The sequence below is a fragment of the Chenopodium album genome, chromosome 22 (assembly GCF_948465745.1).
Source record: "Chenopodium album chromosome 22, dcCheAlbu1.1, whole genome shotgun sequence".
Taxonomy (NCBI): domain Eukaryota; kingdom Viridiplantae; phylum Streptophyta; class Magnoliopsida; order Caryophyllales; family Amaranthaceae; genus Chenopodium; species Chenopodium album.
This window is the reverse complement of record NC_137855.1, coordinates 12432254-12449851: the sequence shown is the minus strand read 5'-3', so window position 1 is coordinate 12449851 and position 17598 is coordinate 12432254. Positions and strand designations below refer to the sequence as shown.

At 36.6% G+C, this 17598-nt stretch overlaps 1 protein-coding gene across 1 annotated transcript; it reads right to left on the bottom strand.

Annotated features, from left to right (window-relative positions):
- Positions 1-114: 114 nt before the first annotated feature.
- On the bottom strand, positions 115-9901 carry LOC145604487 (putative magnesium transporter NIPA6). The gene is made up of 9 exons (XM_081660370.1): positions 9205-9901; positions 9034-9090; positions 5068-5158; positions 4807-4967; positions 4599-4726; positions 4359-4496; positions 3117-3209; positions 2892-3009; positions 115-731 (listed from the first exon to the last, which is right to left on the bottom strand). Exons 1-9 carry the CDS (start codon positions 9323-9325, stop codon positions 601-603), a joined length of 1038 nt encoding a protein of 345 aa, XP_081516496.1. The 5' UTR covers positions 9326-9901; the 3' UTR covers positions 115-600.
- Positions 9902-17598: the final 7697 nt, after the last annotated feature.

Genomic DNA, 17598 nt, shown 5'->3' with positions numbered 1-17598 from the left:
CGAAGTGATGCTTGTTAAAATATTGGTGGATTGATGTTTTAAAAGCAAGTGTGATTATTTAGTCGAAACGAGTAATTAAATTGAAAGTCAAGGTACCATGGAAAATTGTCCAAATTCATCGAATGAAGTTCTTCATATCAAATTGATTATCTACTACGCTAAAAAATTTGGTTGTGTTACTTTAAGTACAATATGCACCGAAAACGGTTTGTGGAAAGAATAAAGGGGTAAAATTTGCTTCTACCCCCAAAATATAGCACAGTCAAATTTTACAAGGGCATACCACCATGGACTAATGCTAAATTGGTGGACAAGCCGTGATTAAACAGTATAAGTAATTAGTTAGTGAGCTATTTGCACAAGAGAGAATACATTGACCCGCCGAGAAGTGCAGCTTGTGAAAAAATTTGAGCTCAAACCAATATGTATAGCCCTGCACCTTATACAACTGGCACAAGCATGTATATGATCAAACTGCATTACATGCCTCGTCGGAGGTTCTCCAAAATCACGCGTTATGCTTCCTGTACAGGGAAGCTGCATCTCTGAGGGGTGGTGGGACAACCCATAAATGCAATACTTTTTTCAACAAAATTCAACCTAATTGAAGTAATCTTGCCGGATGATTGAGATACAGTTAGAAGGTGGATCATCTTCATCCCTTTGCTTCCAGAGCTCTCCATTACTTTGCAGATGCCATGATACTTTTGGAGAGAGTGGTGTATATAAATCTGATACAGTAAAAATCAAGGTGTTAAGTAGTGACGATAAGGAAGTGAAGGGAAGATTATACCGCATTACTAGAATATCAAGAAACATTAAACAAATAACTGATATAGGGACCAAATCTACCGAGTCAAATTGTGTCAATGAATTTCATCAGTCACTATATCCAGTTTTGTAAAAGGCCTAAATTATGTTTAACATTACTGTTGTACAGAAATAATTTATTCTTCAAGTTCATCGATTCTTGGGATGACAAAAGCCTTATTGTTTTCATAAAAGAGCTATATTGATGCACAAGAGAAATGTCGCAGGGGTAGGGAAAAACAAATCAAAAAGGTATATGCAATTATATTTAATTCTTTAGAGTAGGAAACTAACAACTAATTACATCAACATATGCATTTGAGTTTTCAGTTTTCTATTCAGTTTTGGGTAAGAGGAAAATAATGTGACTACATCATCTCAGTTATAAGCCGAGGCCATGGGCAGATTGAGCATCAAAAGGAAAAGAGAGAAACTAACAAGTTAGACAAAAGGCAGATAAGAAATTGACTACCCAAGTCAAACTCAAATAGACTCCCATGCTTTTATCTTACGGAAGATGGATACCCATATATAACTGTATTCATAATTTGAGTGTAGTCCCTCTCTTTCATTCATGGATACCCCATGTATCACTTTAACACGGTATTACAGAGCCTCGAACTTTAAAGAAGGGAAGAAAAATTACAATTAACTATTCAGCTCATACTGTAACAGTCAAAACTGGACTTTGAAAGTATACATGTTCACAAATTTGATATCACTCAACTAAAGCAGCTGGCTAGAGTGTAGTAGCCAGAATTTGAGCATATTATTCCAAGAAAAAATACACCCATTCCCAACACTATTGAACATATATGGATCACACGACTCACTAAGGCTCTGTTTGGTTTGACGAAAAACATTTTTAATGAAAAATGACTTCATGGAATACATTTTTTCAAGGAACATTAGCAAATTAGTTTTCCTTTAGTTTATTTCCTTCAAGAGAAATTATAAACGAATATAAATGGGAGTGGAAAGGTGAGACATTTTTCTAATAGGTCCCTATGAAGTTTGCATTGCTCACTCTTCTATGAACCAAGATATTCTGAGGCCTGAGACAATAGTACAGCACTACAGCTTGGATGAAATTATATACTGTGATGAAACCTCGACACTATGCTCATGTATTATTATGGTACTAATTATTTGACACATTGCTTTTAGGGACAATGCAAATGTTACATTAGTGTCAACTAACCCTGGTCCATTGTAAAACTCATTTTACTTTCATATAAGCTTAATGATAGAGATGAAGGATAAGTGACTCTTCAATGGTCATGGAAGAACACTTGAAAACATATTAAATGTTCTGTTCCAAGGCAAAGATACACTGAAGAATCATTTAAACAAAATATTCTGGAATAAATACCTTATGTTTCATTAATAAGGAACCCTTAGCTTCACAATTTAACCAAGAACAGTCAGCAATTGAATATTCTGGTGTAACCAACAAACTACGTTTGGCAGAACTATAAATTTAACCAATAATTAATTAATGTTATCGAACAACTTCCCATTATCTTGAAACAAATTACCCATTGCACTTAAAGTAAAGTGGGCACACAAAACTGAGAGCACATAGACATTAAGTTCATAACTAAGCCACCAATATGGAGAAAATTACAAAGTTTCTCTCATGAACGAAAATGATGTACCTGCACAGGAAATAGCTATAAAGTAGTTTTTAATAACACTTTCAGTAGATTTGATACACTTTTGAAATATGTACTGTTAGCACTACGGTTTCTGCACCACTTTTCATATGATACTGACCTCAGAACTCAGGTGCACAGAAGTCTTCCGAGTTCATAAATATCGGCTGTCAATGGTTTTATAGTTACATACTTTCTCAAACAATATTATAAGGATCAAGTTCCAAGACAAAATGCCTTATTATAAACTTTCATGTACTCTACAGACTACAGCTGAAATACCGTTATTCCTCCTATATTGATAAGTAGCATAGAAATAAAATATAAACACTTTGTTTCTTACACTTCAATTGGTTATCATACAAGTTTTCAGCACTCATACAATATAATTAAACACCAACATCAAATAAAACAGAAAAACCATACCTGTAATGAAAGGTTGATCAGGCTCTCTTGTACTATGTAAGATTGCAGTTCCTGATAGCACAGTGATAAATCCACAAAGCTCGGATGCAATGCTGCTTATACTTTGACCATAATAATCCTATAGATCGGAGCCAAATTAAGTATGACATGATATAATCGATGCATCTTTGAACAAGCAAGTCTGCATGTATTAAATATAGGCTAATGAAAGTACAAAGGACATACCTGGAACATAATTGCACTAGCAAGAATCGTAAATGATGTGAACAGTGCATAATAGATAGGAGAGACCAATGCCGTATTGAATGTATCAAGTGCCTGTAATCATTTCCAATGGAAATCAGATTAACGATGAATAGGTATTGGCTGTCTGAAGTGTGCCAGGTTCTAAAATGAGTTAGTGACATTTGAATGAAATAACAATCATAGTATACGACTGTTCTACATCTGTTACTGTAGTAAACACGGGATTTCAAGATAGTAGTGGATCTGCAGAGCACAAAAATGTTTGATACTTTGATGTTTCTAGAAATCTACACTAGCAGGATTTCAGTACGGAAAAACACAACTGAACTCATCAAAAATATTTACAAAATCAAGCTAGTACTATCATTTCCCCATTATTTAAACAAAAAAAAAAAAAAAAAAAAAAAAAAAGCATCCTTTTGCAGCTACTCACAACTCAGCATCAATATCAACAGGTTCAACACACGACTCCATGTAAATATGGGAAAGATGGATTTTTCAAGTACATGGTCATGGATAAATACAGCATGAGAGAGATATGTGGCCGGGCAAATTTTTGCATGAAAAAACTTGGTCGTGGGCACGTTTTTGCTTGAACACATAGATTTATCCATGACCACATATCTCTCTCACGCCTATTTTTGCTTGAAAAAACTCGGTGGTGGGTAAATTTTTGCTTGAACACATAGATTTCCTATAGGGGAGTCCTAGGTTCCACATAGCATTCTACATTTCTAAGCAAGATGTACATCTTCACTTTCTGAATAATCATTATGGGAAGGGGGTCTCTAGCACAAAGCCACAAAGTATCAATTATCTTTCGATTTCACCCAAAGGTTGAGGGGAAGGGAGGATACAGAGAATCCAATAAGATGCAATCAACTTGGGTTAACTTAAGGGATGACTAAAATGCCAATTTCAAAGAAAGAAGGTATTGAAAAGAAGGAAAGATATTCAGATTCCTTTGCCAGAAGGCATACGGCTGCAGTGTTAGGCACTCCCCCATCCCCATTTTTTCCTTTGAACGATGTATCAAGTTCAGGGTGAGGGATAGAGCTTTTTTGTAACAATGTAGGGGGATTTTAATTACATTCAAAAATACCACATAAATGCAAACAATGGCTCTCCTTTTCTTGGAGGAGGCCAGGTGCTCACAGAAACTAAATAACTAAATAGGAAGATGCTTCATAAAATTTCTACAGATTTTGAAGGAATGCCTACCATGTTGAGATAATTTAACTGTATAATGATACACGTAACTGAAACCATCGCAAAAATCCATGCATGTAAGTATTTGAATTGATTAGCTCCATCCAAAGTAAGTTTTATTGCAATACCAATGGCCTTCACACTCATTACCTGCAAAGTACACGAAATAATATGAACTGAAGAACTTAGATATAGTAAAATAGATTTAGCGAACAAACACCAAAGTTACACACTACAAAGCAGTATACTTACGGTCAGAGATCCAATAATCGAACATATGCCTATATAAATCAATATATTGGTTTGACCATATCGAGGAGCACAATACATGATCAGTACCAATGCCACGGCTACAACTGATGCTGTATATAACAAAAATGCTGCATGGACAATTATAAGCAAAAATTAATCATGACGCTCTAAAGATCATAAATGTGGATGTTTGAATATATGAACAGACCTGGTTGAATAGCTAATGCCCATATCTCATCAACAGAATCCATTGAACGTTCCCCTGGTGCATGAAGCACAATGACAACAGAGCCTACTATGCAGAGAAGACACCCAAGCATCCCCATCTTCTGCAGTTTTTCGTCTAACATACAATGGGCTAACACCGCACTGAGCCAATTCCCAAAATCAGTTGCAATAGTTCAAACACAATTGTATTGCAATGGATAGAAAAACAGATGAATTACCAGCACATTCAGCTCAAACTTACCTAACAATTATACTCAATGCACCAAGTGGTGTCACCAGCACAGCGGGTGCATAAATGTAAGCAACAAAATTAGCAATTTCTCCAACAATCACTGCCCAAATATAAAACCCCAAAATGCAGAAATGAGTACATTGAAACTTGGGAAACAAAACAAAAAGCCATCTGCAGATTGGTTATTTCTCCACAATCACCAATTTTCCCCAATGAACACTCCTAAACACAAAATCAATTGAATTTGGTTTGTGGAAACAAACACAATAATCACCACAGCATTATAATTAAATTACAAAAAATTGAACAGCATAACCAAATGGGTTTTTTTTTTTTAGTTTATAATATAGGAACTATAAGTGATTACTTGCAATTCGAAGTTGCAAAAAACTCTAGAACTTAAACTTAGCGCCAAAATTATTAAATGCACATAATCGAACAACATAACAATCAATTCCATTCTATAATCAATGTGACATGAATCACATGATAACAATGTACTATTTATGCCGACAAATGAAAACGCACTGGAAACAATCCATACCATAGTTCCATACAATAAAGAACCCAAAATTGGTAGCTTGTGTTCAACAATGCCATCATCATACCACCTTTAAAATGTCATTTTCAATAAATTCAACAGCACAAAATGAAATTGGACAAATTAACAACATTCAATCAATCAATCAAAGCCTTAATCCCAAAAGTGGGGTCGGCTAACATGAACCAAATTTGATTATTCCGTGTAGTCATCAACATAAATCTTTCTCCTCCATCCCTTACGATCCAAAACTTCATCCTCACGTAAATCCATGCACTTCATATCCTTCCTCACTCCTTCCAACCAAGTCATCTTTGGTCTCCCTCTTCCTCGTTTAATCCCTCCATGGTCCCACTCTTCCACTCTTCGCACCGGTGCACCCTCGGGTCTCCGTCTTACATGTCCAAACCAACGCAGACGATTTTCCCTTAATTTATCTACAATGCCCGCCACACCTACTTTCTTGCGAATAACCTCATTTCTGATTCTATCTCTTAAAGTGTTTCCACACATCCACCTTAACATGCGCATTTCCGTAACCTCCATCTTTTTAATATGCTCTTTCTTAGAAGCCCAACATTCTGTACCATAGAGCAACACTGGTCTTATGGCAGTCCTGTAGAATTTTCCCTTCAACTTTAAGGGAATGCTGCGGTCGCATAGCACTCCCGTGGCCGCTCTCCATTTAAGCCACCCTGACTTAATCCTGTGGGTCACGTCTTGATCAATGTCACCATTCTTCTGGATGATCGACCCTAGGTACTTAAAACATTCACTCATGGTCAAATCCTTTCCATCCAAACTCACCACTTCATTGCTTGTCCCCCTCTGAGTGCCAAAACGACATACCAAATATTCAGTCTTACTCCGACTTAGCTTAAACCCTCTAGATTCCAACCTTTGCCTCCATTGCTCCAACTTGACATTAACCCCATCCTTAGTCTCATCCACCAAAACGATATCATCTGCGAACAGCATACACCATGGAACCTCATCTTGAATTGGTCTAGTTAATTCGTCTAGAACCGTTGCAAAAAGAAAAGGGCTTAATGCAGACCCTTGATGCAATCCGATTGTAATAGGGAAATCTTTTGTCAACCCTCCGCATGTCCTCACATTTGTTGACACATCCCGATACATATCCTTAACTAGGTCTACATACCTTCGTGGGATACCTTTCTTCAACATTGCCCACCAAAGTATCTCTCTTGGCACCTTGTCATATGCCTTCTCTAAATCAATAAAGACCATATGAAGATCTTTCTTCTTTACCCTATAAAACTCCATCATTTGTCTTATCAAATGGATTGCCTCCATAGTAGATCTCCCAGGCATAAAACCAAATTGGTTATCTGAAATGCTTGTGCATGCCCTCAACCTTTGTTCAATCACCCTTTCCCACAACTTCATAGTATGGCTCATAAGCTTAATTCCTCGATAGTTAGAACAATCTTGAGCGTCTCCTTTGTTTTTATAAACCGGGACCAAGGTGCTCTTCCTCCAATCTTGTGGGATCCTTGTAGCCGTCCATATCTTGTTGAAAAGGTTTGTTAACCAATCAATACCAATCTTACCCAAACACCTCCACACCTCTATCGGTACCCCATCAGGGCCAACCGCCTTCTTAGGTTTCATCTTCCTCAGTGCAATCTCCACCTCTACTCTCCTAATCCTTCGCACATACTCCATGTTGATTTCTTCATCACTCATAGAGGTATCTCCTATCACAACTCCATTACTTCCATTAAATAATTCATCGAAGTACCCCTTCCACCTGTCCTTGATGCCCTCCTCTTGCACTAGGACCATTTGGTTCTTATCTTTGACACACTTCACCATGCCAATATCCTTCCTTGCCTCTTGTCTTCTCTTTGCCATCTTATAAATGATCCTTTCTCCCTCCTTGGAATCAAGCTTTTCATAAACCTCCTGATATGCCTTTTCTTTTGCTTGGCGAACAGCTGCCTTTGCCTTACTCTTAGCCTCCTTATACGCTGCAAAGGTTTCATCACTCCTACATTTTCCTAAGGCTTGATAGCATTCCCTTTTTTGCTTAATTACTGCTTTCACCTCTTCATTCCACCACGAAGTATCTCTCTGTACCGAAGTTCTTCCCCTTACTTCCCCTAAGACCTCTTTGGCCACTCTTAGGAAACAGTTCTTCATTCGTAACCAGGTCATGTCCGGATCCACCTCTCCATCCCAATCCGCTTCTTCAATTACCTTTTCTGTAAAAACCTTAGCTTTTGCATCCCTTAGGGTCCACCATCTTATCCTTGGTTCTTCTTGTCTAACTTTTTTTTTCGCCTTCTCTTTCAGACGAATAGTCATTACCAATAGCCGGTGTTGGGTGACCACACTCTCCCCTGGGATAACCTTACAGTTTATGCAACTTTGTCTATCTATGCTCCTTGTGAGCAGGAAGTCTATTTGAGTTGCATTTGCTCCATTCCGAAAAGTTATCAAGTGTGAATCCCTCTTCTTAAACCAAGTATTAGCCAAAATTAAATCATATGATTGGGCAAAATCCATAATAGCTTCACCACCGGCGTCCCTCTGCCCATACCCAAAGCCTCCATGGACACACTCATAGCCATCTCGGCTCGCCCCAACGTGCCCATTTAGATCCCCTCCAATATATAACTTCTCTGAGTGGTGGACACCCTGCACCACCTCGTCTAGGTCCTCCCAAAATTGTCGTTTCTCTTCTGCATCTAAACCCACTTGGGGAGCATAAGCACTGATAACATTCACAATCTCCTTGCCACATAGCAACTTCAGCCTTATCAACCTATCGTTCTTCCGATAGACCTCGATCACCTCTTTTGCCAACCTCTCATCGAGAACCACACCAACTCCGTTCCTAGCTCCACCATTCCTTGTTCTGTGGCTCGTTTCTTGCCCAACATACCATACCTTATACCCCAAAACCAAGCCTCGAGCTCCTTCTCCTGTCCATCTTGTCTCTTGGAGGCACATGATGTTCACGCGTCGTCTTTTCATTACTTCTACCAATTCTGCTGATTTTCCCGTAAGAGACCCCACATTCCAAGAACCAATCCGCAAACTAAATTCTTTTCTCCCACGCTCCCTCCTGATCCCAACTCCAAGTCCTTGATTATTTGACACCACAATTGGGCAATATGGCGCGTCGCTTCTGGGCGACGACCTAGCAACCCTTACATACTTATCACTGCACCCGGGTCTGGGAAGTGCAGCGCGTCGCTCAGTAGGGAACGCCCCAATGGCACGCCCTTGCTCATTTGACACCACACTCGGGCAATGTGGCGCGTCGCTTCTGGGCGACGACCTAGCAACCCTTGCATACTTATCACTACACCCGGGTCTAGGAAGTGCAGCGCGTCGCTGAGTAGGGAACGCCCCCACAAATTAACAACATTGAACAATAAAAATATAAAGGAAGAGTGGCTTACTAGTGCCCATTCCCACCCACCAAAGGGGCTCCATCAAGTAGCCATACCCACCATTCCCTAAAATTAATCAAACAAAACATGATTAACACACATTTTAGGCAAAATTAGGTTAATTGCTGAAAAGGGTATTCATCAAATTGACCAATTTAATCACACAGGAGAGAAAATCACCAGCCCGAGGGCCCGCCACACCGGCCCGCTTAAGACCCTTCTTCTTGATGATGAAACTAGACCCAATGAAGGCACTTGACACACATGCCAATATCACCCCCTTCAAATTACTGCTATACATTGCTTCCCAAAACAACAACAATCACAATAATAATCAAAACAACAACGATTTTGATTGACCATGTATCATGATCCTCTAAAATACACAAACCCCAGATTAACTTTCAGCTTCTTCTCTAATTATTCAATCCAACACCCTTAACAACCACAAATTTCCAAAAAAAACAAAAAAAAAAAAAAAAAAAAACAAAAACAAAAACAAATCAATTTGTTGGGATTTTTGATCGAATTCTTAAAAACCCAGCTCAGATTTTGTGAGAAAATCAAATTAATGAACTTCTTTACAACAAACAAAAATGGAAAATAGTTGACCAGAAGTTAAAGAAGCTAATTTTTCTTTGAATTTTTGTAATTGGGTCGTTCTTCCTCTTATTTTTTTTGCAAAGTTTGCGATCTTCTTTTACTTTCTTTGATTTGATCACATAAAAATGAGAGGCAGAAAAAGAAATTAAATCAAATAAAAACGACGTATTTTTGTCAAAAAAAAATAATTAAAAATTCTCATCCCACCTGCCCGTCTATTTGCTATTTGAGCCATCAAGGCATCAATACGTTCAAATTCTGACATGGGGCCCATCATTTGGAGAATGCTAGAATTGCAAGTACTTGTTAAACTAAGAAAAGTGTCAATTTTTATAAAAAAAAAAAAAAAAGGAAAAGTGTCAATTTTTTATAGGGGGAAAAATTAATGACTATTTTTTCGGATATACAATAAGGATGCTTTTGTTAAAACAAAAATGGAATCCACATAAAATAAAGGCATATGCTTGATTTTTGAGGAGATGATGATAGACAGCTACCTAGGATTAGGCTCATTGTCCCGGGGTAGTACCGTCATTTCCGCACTAAAATGAAATACTACCTCCATTTCATATTATTTGCAACGATTAGACATTTTTCCTCTCTACTTTATGTCAAATCGTTGCAAATAATATGAAACGGAGGTAGTATTGTGTTTTTATATAAAGTATGAACCGTGAAGTGCTCCATTTTTGACTTTGGCACTATTCATGTGTATTACTTTGATCAATTTTTGAACATCGTACATAAGATAAAATATGATCAATGAGTATCTGTTGGAATCGTCTTATAACATACAAGTACTTTTGTTTTTTTTAGTTGACACCTTTCTATTATCACGCTTGCCAACACATGTTTTTAACGTTTAATAACTTTAATTATCAACATCATAAAATTGTAAAAAGTGAATATTACTATAATATACTATAGATGATTAAAACAAGATCCCACATGACTATATTTTATCGTATCTATTAATCACAAAAGCGAGTCAAAGTGTAGTTTGTGAATAATGTAGAAGTCAAACAGTGTCAACTAAAAAAAACGGAGGAAGTAGCTTTTAACTATCAACTTTTAATATTTTATACTTATTAATAATGAAAAATATAATCATTTAAAATTATGCATTGGCAAGTGTATCCGTCGAATTGGACACTTATATATAACGGAGGGAGTATAAAGTAAGTTGTGTCGTGAATAGGGATGTTAGTGGGGCGGGTCAAATATAAGACTCGCTTCACTTCGTACCTACTTCCATGAATTTTAAACAATACTCCTTATAGTTTTATATTTTTGTACAAGTATTTATCTTTAAAAAATTTAAGTATATGTGTCCAAAAAAATCTTAAGTATAATATATAATAGTAAAGATAATAATAGACTAATTGTATGATAAAGAAAAACAATTGTACAATGTTTAGTGTTTCTTTTGTTATTGTATGTGGAGTTTTTTTTAAAAAGAAAGACCCTATTGAGCCGGCACTTCTCACATGTTTAGCCAGTTCAATTCCGCAAGAGAGTTGAGGGGGGAATCCCCTACTCCCAAGCATTTTGTAGTTAATGGTGCTTAAAATAGTGACCTCAAAGTCACAAGGTAAGTTCCTCACCAACTCCAACAAGCTTTGCTTGGTATTATATGTGGAGTATTAGTCGAATGTATAACTATTGTGTTTTGGAGGCGAAGAGAAGTTGGATTTTGGCCTAGAAAATTAGGGATTAGGTGGGTTGGTGGCCTGGGCCAAGAAATTAGAGATTAGGCGGTGTGGATATCCGAGTAGGGGTAGGGTAAAACAATTTTAGGTTTGTACTGACTAGCGCGGTGAACCCATCACGGGGAGATGGGGATAGGAAAGTCAACATATGTTCTGCCCTCACCTCATTGACATTTCTACTCGTGAAAGAATGGTTGATATAATATAGTTATTGCATACTCACTTCTCACAATTGTTGATAGTGTTATTACTTCTACCATTAATGAAAGACACCGTCTAACTTGAACTCGTTGCTATTAAATAGAACGTTAATTAATGTATCGGATTGGTGAAATGCACTCGAACCAATACAAATGAAAATGCACTTGAAACCAAAATTTTACCCTTTTTCCCTGTAATATAATGTTTGAGTAGCAACTTGAAAGAGAAAAGGGGATGGGAAAAGAGGAAGAGAGGAAGGAAAGGGAGGGAGCTGATGAGATATGGAGCTTCACTTCCATCCATATTAGTTGAAGAGGGATTAAAATTGGATCACATCTCTTTATCCAAACAAAGGGATTTGTTCCCTTTCTTTTCCCTTCCCTCCCTTACCCTCTAATTTCTTTTTATTATAGGAAAATTTGTCAAAAATAAGCCAACCTTTGCGTGGTTAGCTCAAAATAAGTTAACCTTTCAATTAACTCAAAAATAAGTTGACTTTTATAAGATATCATCTCAAAATGAGTCAAAACCTGTTATATTAAAAGGTAACCGGTTGTTAAGGTAAACTATGACAAGTGTCAGTATGTGGTTGGTCCTTTTAAAAAAATATAATTAAGATTTATTTTTTGATTAATTATTAAAAAATTTCAATTTATAATTAAATAATATTATCAAATAAATATAATAATAAAAAAGAAAAAGAAAAATCTCAACTGCCACACTGCTAGCCGCCCCCTCTTCCTCCCAGCGGTTGGCGACCATCTCTCTCCTTTGTCGCGAGCAACCCTATCTGATCCCCTCCCTTTCACATTCCCATCGTCCCTAAATGAACCCAGCCCCGAAACCCTAAACCAACCCCCAAAACCACCATAAACGACACCCAAATTCGGTTAGGGTGGTTTTGTAGGTTAGGTATAGGGTTTTGGGGTACCGTTTCTGGGTAGGGAGGGGGAGGAGGATCAATTCTGGCTGGGGATGGAGAAAGGGGGTCAATTCAGGCTGGGGACGGAGGAAAGGGGGTCGATTTAGCCTGGGGATGGGGGGGAGGGGTAATTACTGATAGGAGGATAGGGGAAATAGGTGGTTTTCGAGGGGGTGGGGAAAGTGAGAATGGGTGAAAGGGAGGGTAGGGTGTCGAGGGGGAAATTGAGAGGGGTAGGGTCGCCGGCGCTGGGAGATGGACGTGGTCGTCGCCGCCGACCGCTGGTAATGGTTGGGGTGAAGGGGTAGCTCTGTGGCTGGACTTTTTTTGTTTTTATTTTTTATAATTTTTTTTGTACAAGGTTTATTTAATATAATTATATATAAATATTTAATTTAACTTAATAAATTATTTTTAATTTAAAAATTGACAAACGTAGTAATAAGTTATAGGTCATTTGGCCTATTAAAAAAATACTCTTAAAAGTCGACTTATTTTGAGTTAATCGAAAGGTTGACTTATTTTGAGCTAACCATGCAAAGGTTGGCTTATTCTTGACAAATTTTTCTTTATTATATCCAAACAATATTAAGAGTAGAAGTTCATAAATGGGTTGAATAAATAAAGTTTGCAAAAGTACATATTGTAGGAGTTTATAGGTACTACGCAGCGGAAATAAACATGAATCATATTCATACAGTACCTAATCCAAGGATCTAATGCATAACACATAAAGAACAAATAATTGTACCTTTGAAGCGTGATTCCACGTGCGATCGAGCAAGAACAAAAGGGAGATAAAGAACCCCAGGCGTGATTCCTTATTTGGTCCACGGGCACAAATTAAACCTCCACTAATGCTAGTTAGTCGTGACTGAACGCTTCAATCAACCTTCAACGGAGAAGAGAGACACGAGCTAACCATGAACCACCACGACGAACACCACGAGCCACCATGAGGGGCACCGCACGTACGGACGTGAAGGGGAGAGAAGAGGGCCGTGAGTGAGGAGAATGTTTAGGGTTTTGGGATTGGTTGCCTTGATGTCAAAATTCACTGAGTGTGAATTATGACTGCTTACTACAAACCCTAGGCATGGATCTTATTTATAGATCACATCTCTAAATAAGAGCCCATGTCAAAAGCCCAAAACCCTTATCCAAAACACACTACTCTAGCTCAACACTCTACATGGTATGTCATAATCTCATGAGGCCCATTAATGGGCCTCTTACTTGTTTAACCCAATACCCTTGTTGTGTGACCTCATAGGATCCATTCTATAAGGCTTTGGGCTATTTAACTAACCCAAAGATCAATTATCATATCTAGCACCAGATATTGACGACCTTATAGAATGAACTTATTATCTCCATAATAGTGATCCTTGATATATTTAGTAATTGCACTTATCGAAGACATAACTCCTTCAATCTCCCACTTGTCTGAGACAAGTGCGCAATATTCAAATTCCTTAAGTCAATGTGTGTCGATTTGATAATATGATTGCATCTTATGTCGTGATCATATTAATCTACAAATCCTTTCTTGAAATCTGAGTTAGAATTACAAAACAAATGGTTACAATGTAATCCATTTGAGCACGGCCATGCATTTTCTGAATTCTCCCTCTTCAAGGGGCCAAGACACATTCCTAATTAAATAGGTAGACTCAATCCAATCTTATGGCAACCAAAGCTCCCACTCAACTCATGAAGTAACCGGGAAACATCCTTTATAATCTTTAGTTATGGCCAGACGTTTGAATGTACCACAGTTAAAACAATCATTGAATGAGATCAATGTTCCACTCATGTCAAAGGAATCCACTAATATATCCGGAAGCTCTATACTTGAACTTCAAAGTAGGTCTATAGTTCGATCATGCATCATTCATGCATATCCATGTGATTGACCGAGCATCACTACGCTCCTATAGCCCATGAAACTGCGCTATCCAATCAATCTTAACATGCTAGTCCATTATTGGAAATCATTTATGTCCAGTTTTAATGATTCCGAACTAGGAACTTAAATAATATATGAATTTAGTTCACCTGTGGGGTTTCATTCAAAAGGTCATCAACCTAGTGAGCCCATCAATTCATAATTATTTTGGACATTTTATTTAATCCTGAAACCACGATTAACTAAGATTGAAACTTTGTTTCAATGGATAAACATAATTCTACAAGCTAATGTATTTACTTTTGTAATATGCTTTCTCAAAACATACACAACTAAAATTACATAACTTGCTTCAATCCAAAAACCTTAGTATGACTCTCATACCTTGGTCATGGAAGGGGTTTAGAAAGTAGAGTTCATGAGACATTCTCATAAACATGAACTTTGCAATTTCTAAATCTTATAATCATTTTTATCTCCATACACTAAGAATTTTCCTTCGCCCTTTTGCAAGGAACTTAGGAATTTCTAATTTGTATTCCAACGTTACATTGGATTTCGATTGAAATCTATCATCACTTGTTCTTTAAAACACGCGAATCAAATAGACGAGTATAGTTCATGGCATGTGCATGATGCATCCTTTGCGAATTGCATAAGGATCATCACTCAAAGCCTTAATTTCATCAACCTTTCTCAAGGTATTGAATCATTAAGCAACGTGCCATGTCACATGGGATTGAAACTCTTTTCAATATAATGTTGAACCTTATAAGAATCTTATCAATATAAGCTTCTTAACCAAAACTCAAACATCCTTTGAGACCTATCTATATAGATCTTGAATCCCAAATGTACTCATCATCCTCTCAAGGTTTTCATATAAAATGCATTAGCCATTACTTGATCCTTCAATAATTGCATTTTGTACTAGACCAAGAAGACTTCATAGCTCCCACTAAACATCTTGTACATACAAGACCTTTTCTTCATTTAACGAGAACATCAAACGATTTGATTAACTCACAAAATTAGGAACACTAACTCCCTGATGCTAACTTCAATCCATTATTGATCTTTTATGCATCCCTAGGATTATTGGATCTCCAAACTTTTGATTGTATCATATAAAAATCTTCTTTCATGAACAATTTCAAGAAAGTGTTTTGAAATCCATCTACCAAATCTTATAAGGTAGAAATCACTAAATATCTTTAATAGATCTTTGCAACATGTAAAGGTTTCATCGTAATCATAGTCATACTATGAATTAGTTGAATCCTTTAACAAGTCTTTGCTTTAGTTAGAAAACATTTTTCTTTCTTATCTGCTTTGCTTATTTTGGGTTTCACCCAATTTAGGCAAATTACTCAATTGTCATACACTTGCTTACAGACTTAGGATCTATTTCAGATTTTCTGGTTTTAAACCACTTGGAGTCATAACTTGTCAAATCATCTTTATTACTTGCATAATCATAATGTTCCAAAATAAATATTTTAGAACTCTCAGTCAATATGAAATCATATTTCTTTGGCTAAGTTTATATGTGCTAGTTATCATTGTGGGTGTTATGCAACAATTGAAACTCATACAACAATTTTGTTTAGTTTTCAATGAGAAACGACAATAGAGGATGTGCCCTTGGAATGTACTACCTTCGACACATGGTTATTAATCCCATTACACTTAATGAGACCACGCGTTGTCATTTGTAACATGAGGTGAATCATGCTCATATTGTTGCTTTTATTCGATTACTTCTCGAATTTCTTCAAGATTTTCGAAATTACTTTTCTTGAACTCTTTCAAGGTTCTCGAACTTTTCGAGATTCTTATACTCCCACTTGCCTTTTGAGGAGGCATATTTAGCATAGGGTGAACCAATCATGGTTTGAGGAGGCATATTTAGCATAGGGTGAACCAAACATGGTTTGAACCACGTTTGTTTGTTGCTTTTCTCAAACTCTTTTGAGATTTACACTACTCCCACTTGACCTTTTGGAACAATTTCCATAAGGGCACCTACTTGAGCAACAAACATTTTGTGCTAAGTATGGTTGTATAGTAGTACCCAGTGCTCTATATAGGAATCGAACGTGCATCAAACGGTTTAATACATGTTTTATTCCTTGCTTTGTAGAAAGACTTAATAAGAATTTTTCTTATCCATATCACATATGAAGCCTTTGCTACATTTTAATTTGACGTATGTAGTTTTTGTTTAGTTTTGTAGCTTATCTTAAGTATATCCCTTGAACAATGGTTGGAAGATAGGTAACTTACATCCACTATCAAAATATATCTCATATAGGTTGATAGCTCCCTTCATAAACACTTCACAAGGTTTTCTTTCGGAGTTTGTTGTAAAACGATTTCTCAACTCTTGGATGTTTATCAAGGTCTTGGCTTAAATTATCGCAATATTTCGAATGTGTTGCCAAGTACATGTCTTGACTTAAATTTTCACAATTACAATCATATTGTAATGTAATCATTTTCTTGTCAAGTTGATAGTGAACTTCATACTGAACATTTTGAACTTTTCAAAATCTTCACTTCCATGCTTCAACTAAGCATAAGTAGTGATCGTATCACAAATGAAGTTTCGTTGTCCGTCTCTAGCCTTTGAACCTTTGGTTTTCTTACATCAATATGTATTCGACCTCGAGTTCACATCATCATTTCTCTAAATGGTGACCTAGTCATAATTTCAAATTAGAATGATAATTACATATATCAATAGATTCATAATCCAATGATATTGAAAGTCCATCCCTTTGGATCTTCCGCATGCAATTTTCATTTTCATTTGAATTAATTGACATATTAGAGACAATTTATATATATAGAAATTGTTTAATTATTTCTATCATATAGAGTTTTAAACCTATTTAGCAATTCAAAACACATTATGACTCAAAGAAGCATAGAATAACATTTATTCCACGTTTTTTGAATCTTCGATGCTTAGTCATTACTAACATTGAATGGTGTTTTGATAATGACAAGAATGAATAACATTTATTTAATTCTAGCCAATTATTAATGGTGAAAAACTGGTTCTACTTGTAAAGTTGCAACTTTTGCTTCCAAACTTATAGATTCTACTTGTGAAGTAGCAACATTTGCTTCTAAACTTGTAGATTTATTTCTCCTTTAGCAATAACTTCTTCCTTTAGTTCAATCACATTGTGCAATGAGTGATCTAAACAAGACATCATATGTCC

Bases quoted from the DNA above. Each gene is read 5' to 3' on its own strand.
- LOC145604487 (XM_081660370.1), bottom strand. From the start codon at position 9,325: ATGTATAGCAGTAATTTGAAGGGGGTGATATTGGCATGTGTGTCAAGT. The intron at 9,091-9,204 runs GTGATTTTCTCT...GATTAATTTTAG, and splicing joins TGTGGCGGGCCCTCGGGCTG to GGAATGGTGGGTATGGCTAC. The intron at 4,727-4,806 runs GTCTGTTCATAT...TTGTCCATGCAG, and splicing joins GGCATTAGCTATTCAACCAG to CATTTTTGTTATATACAGCA.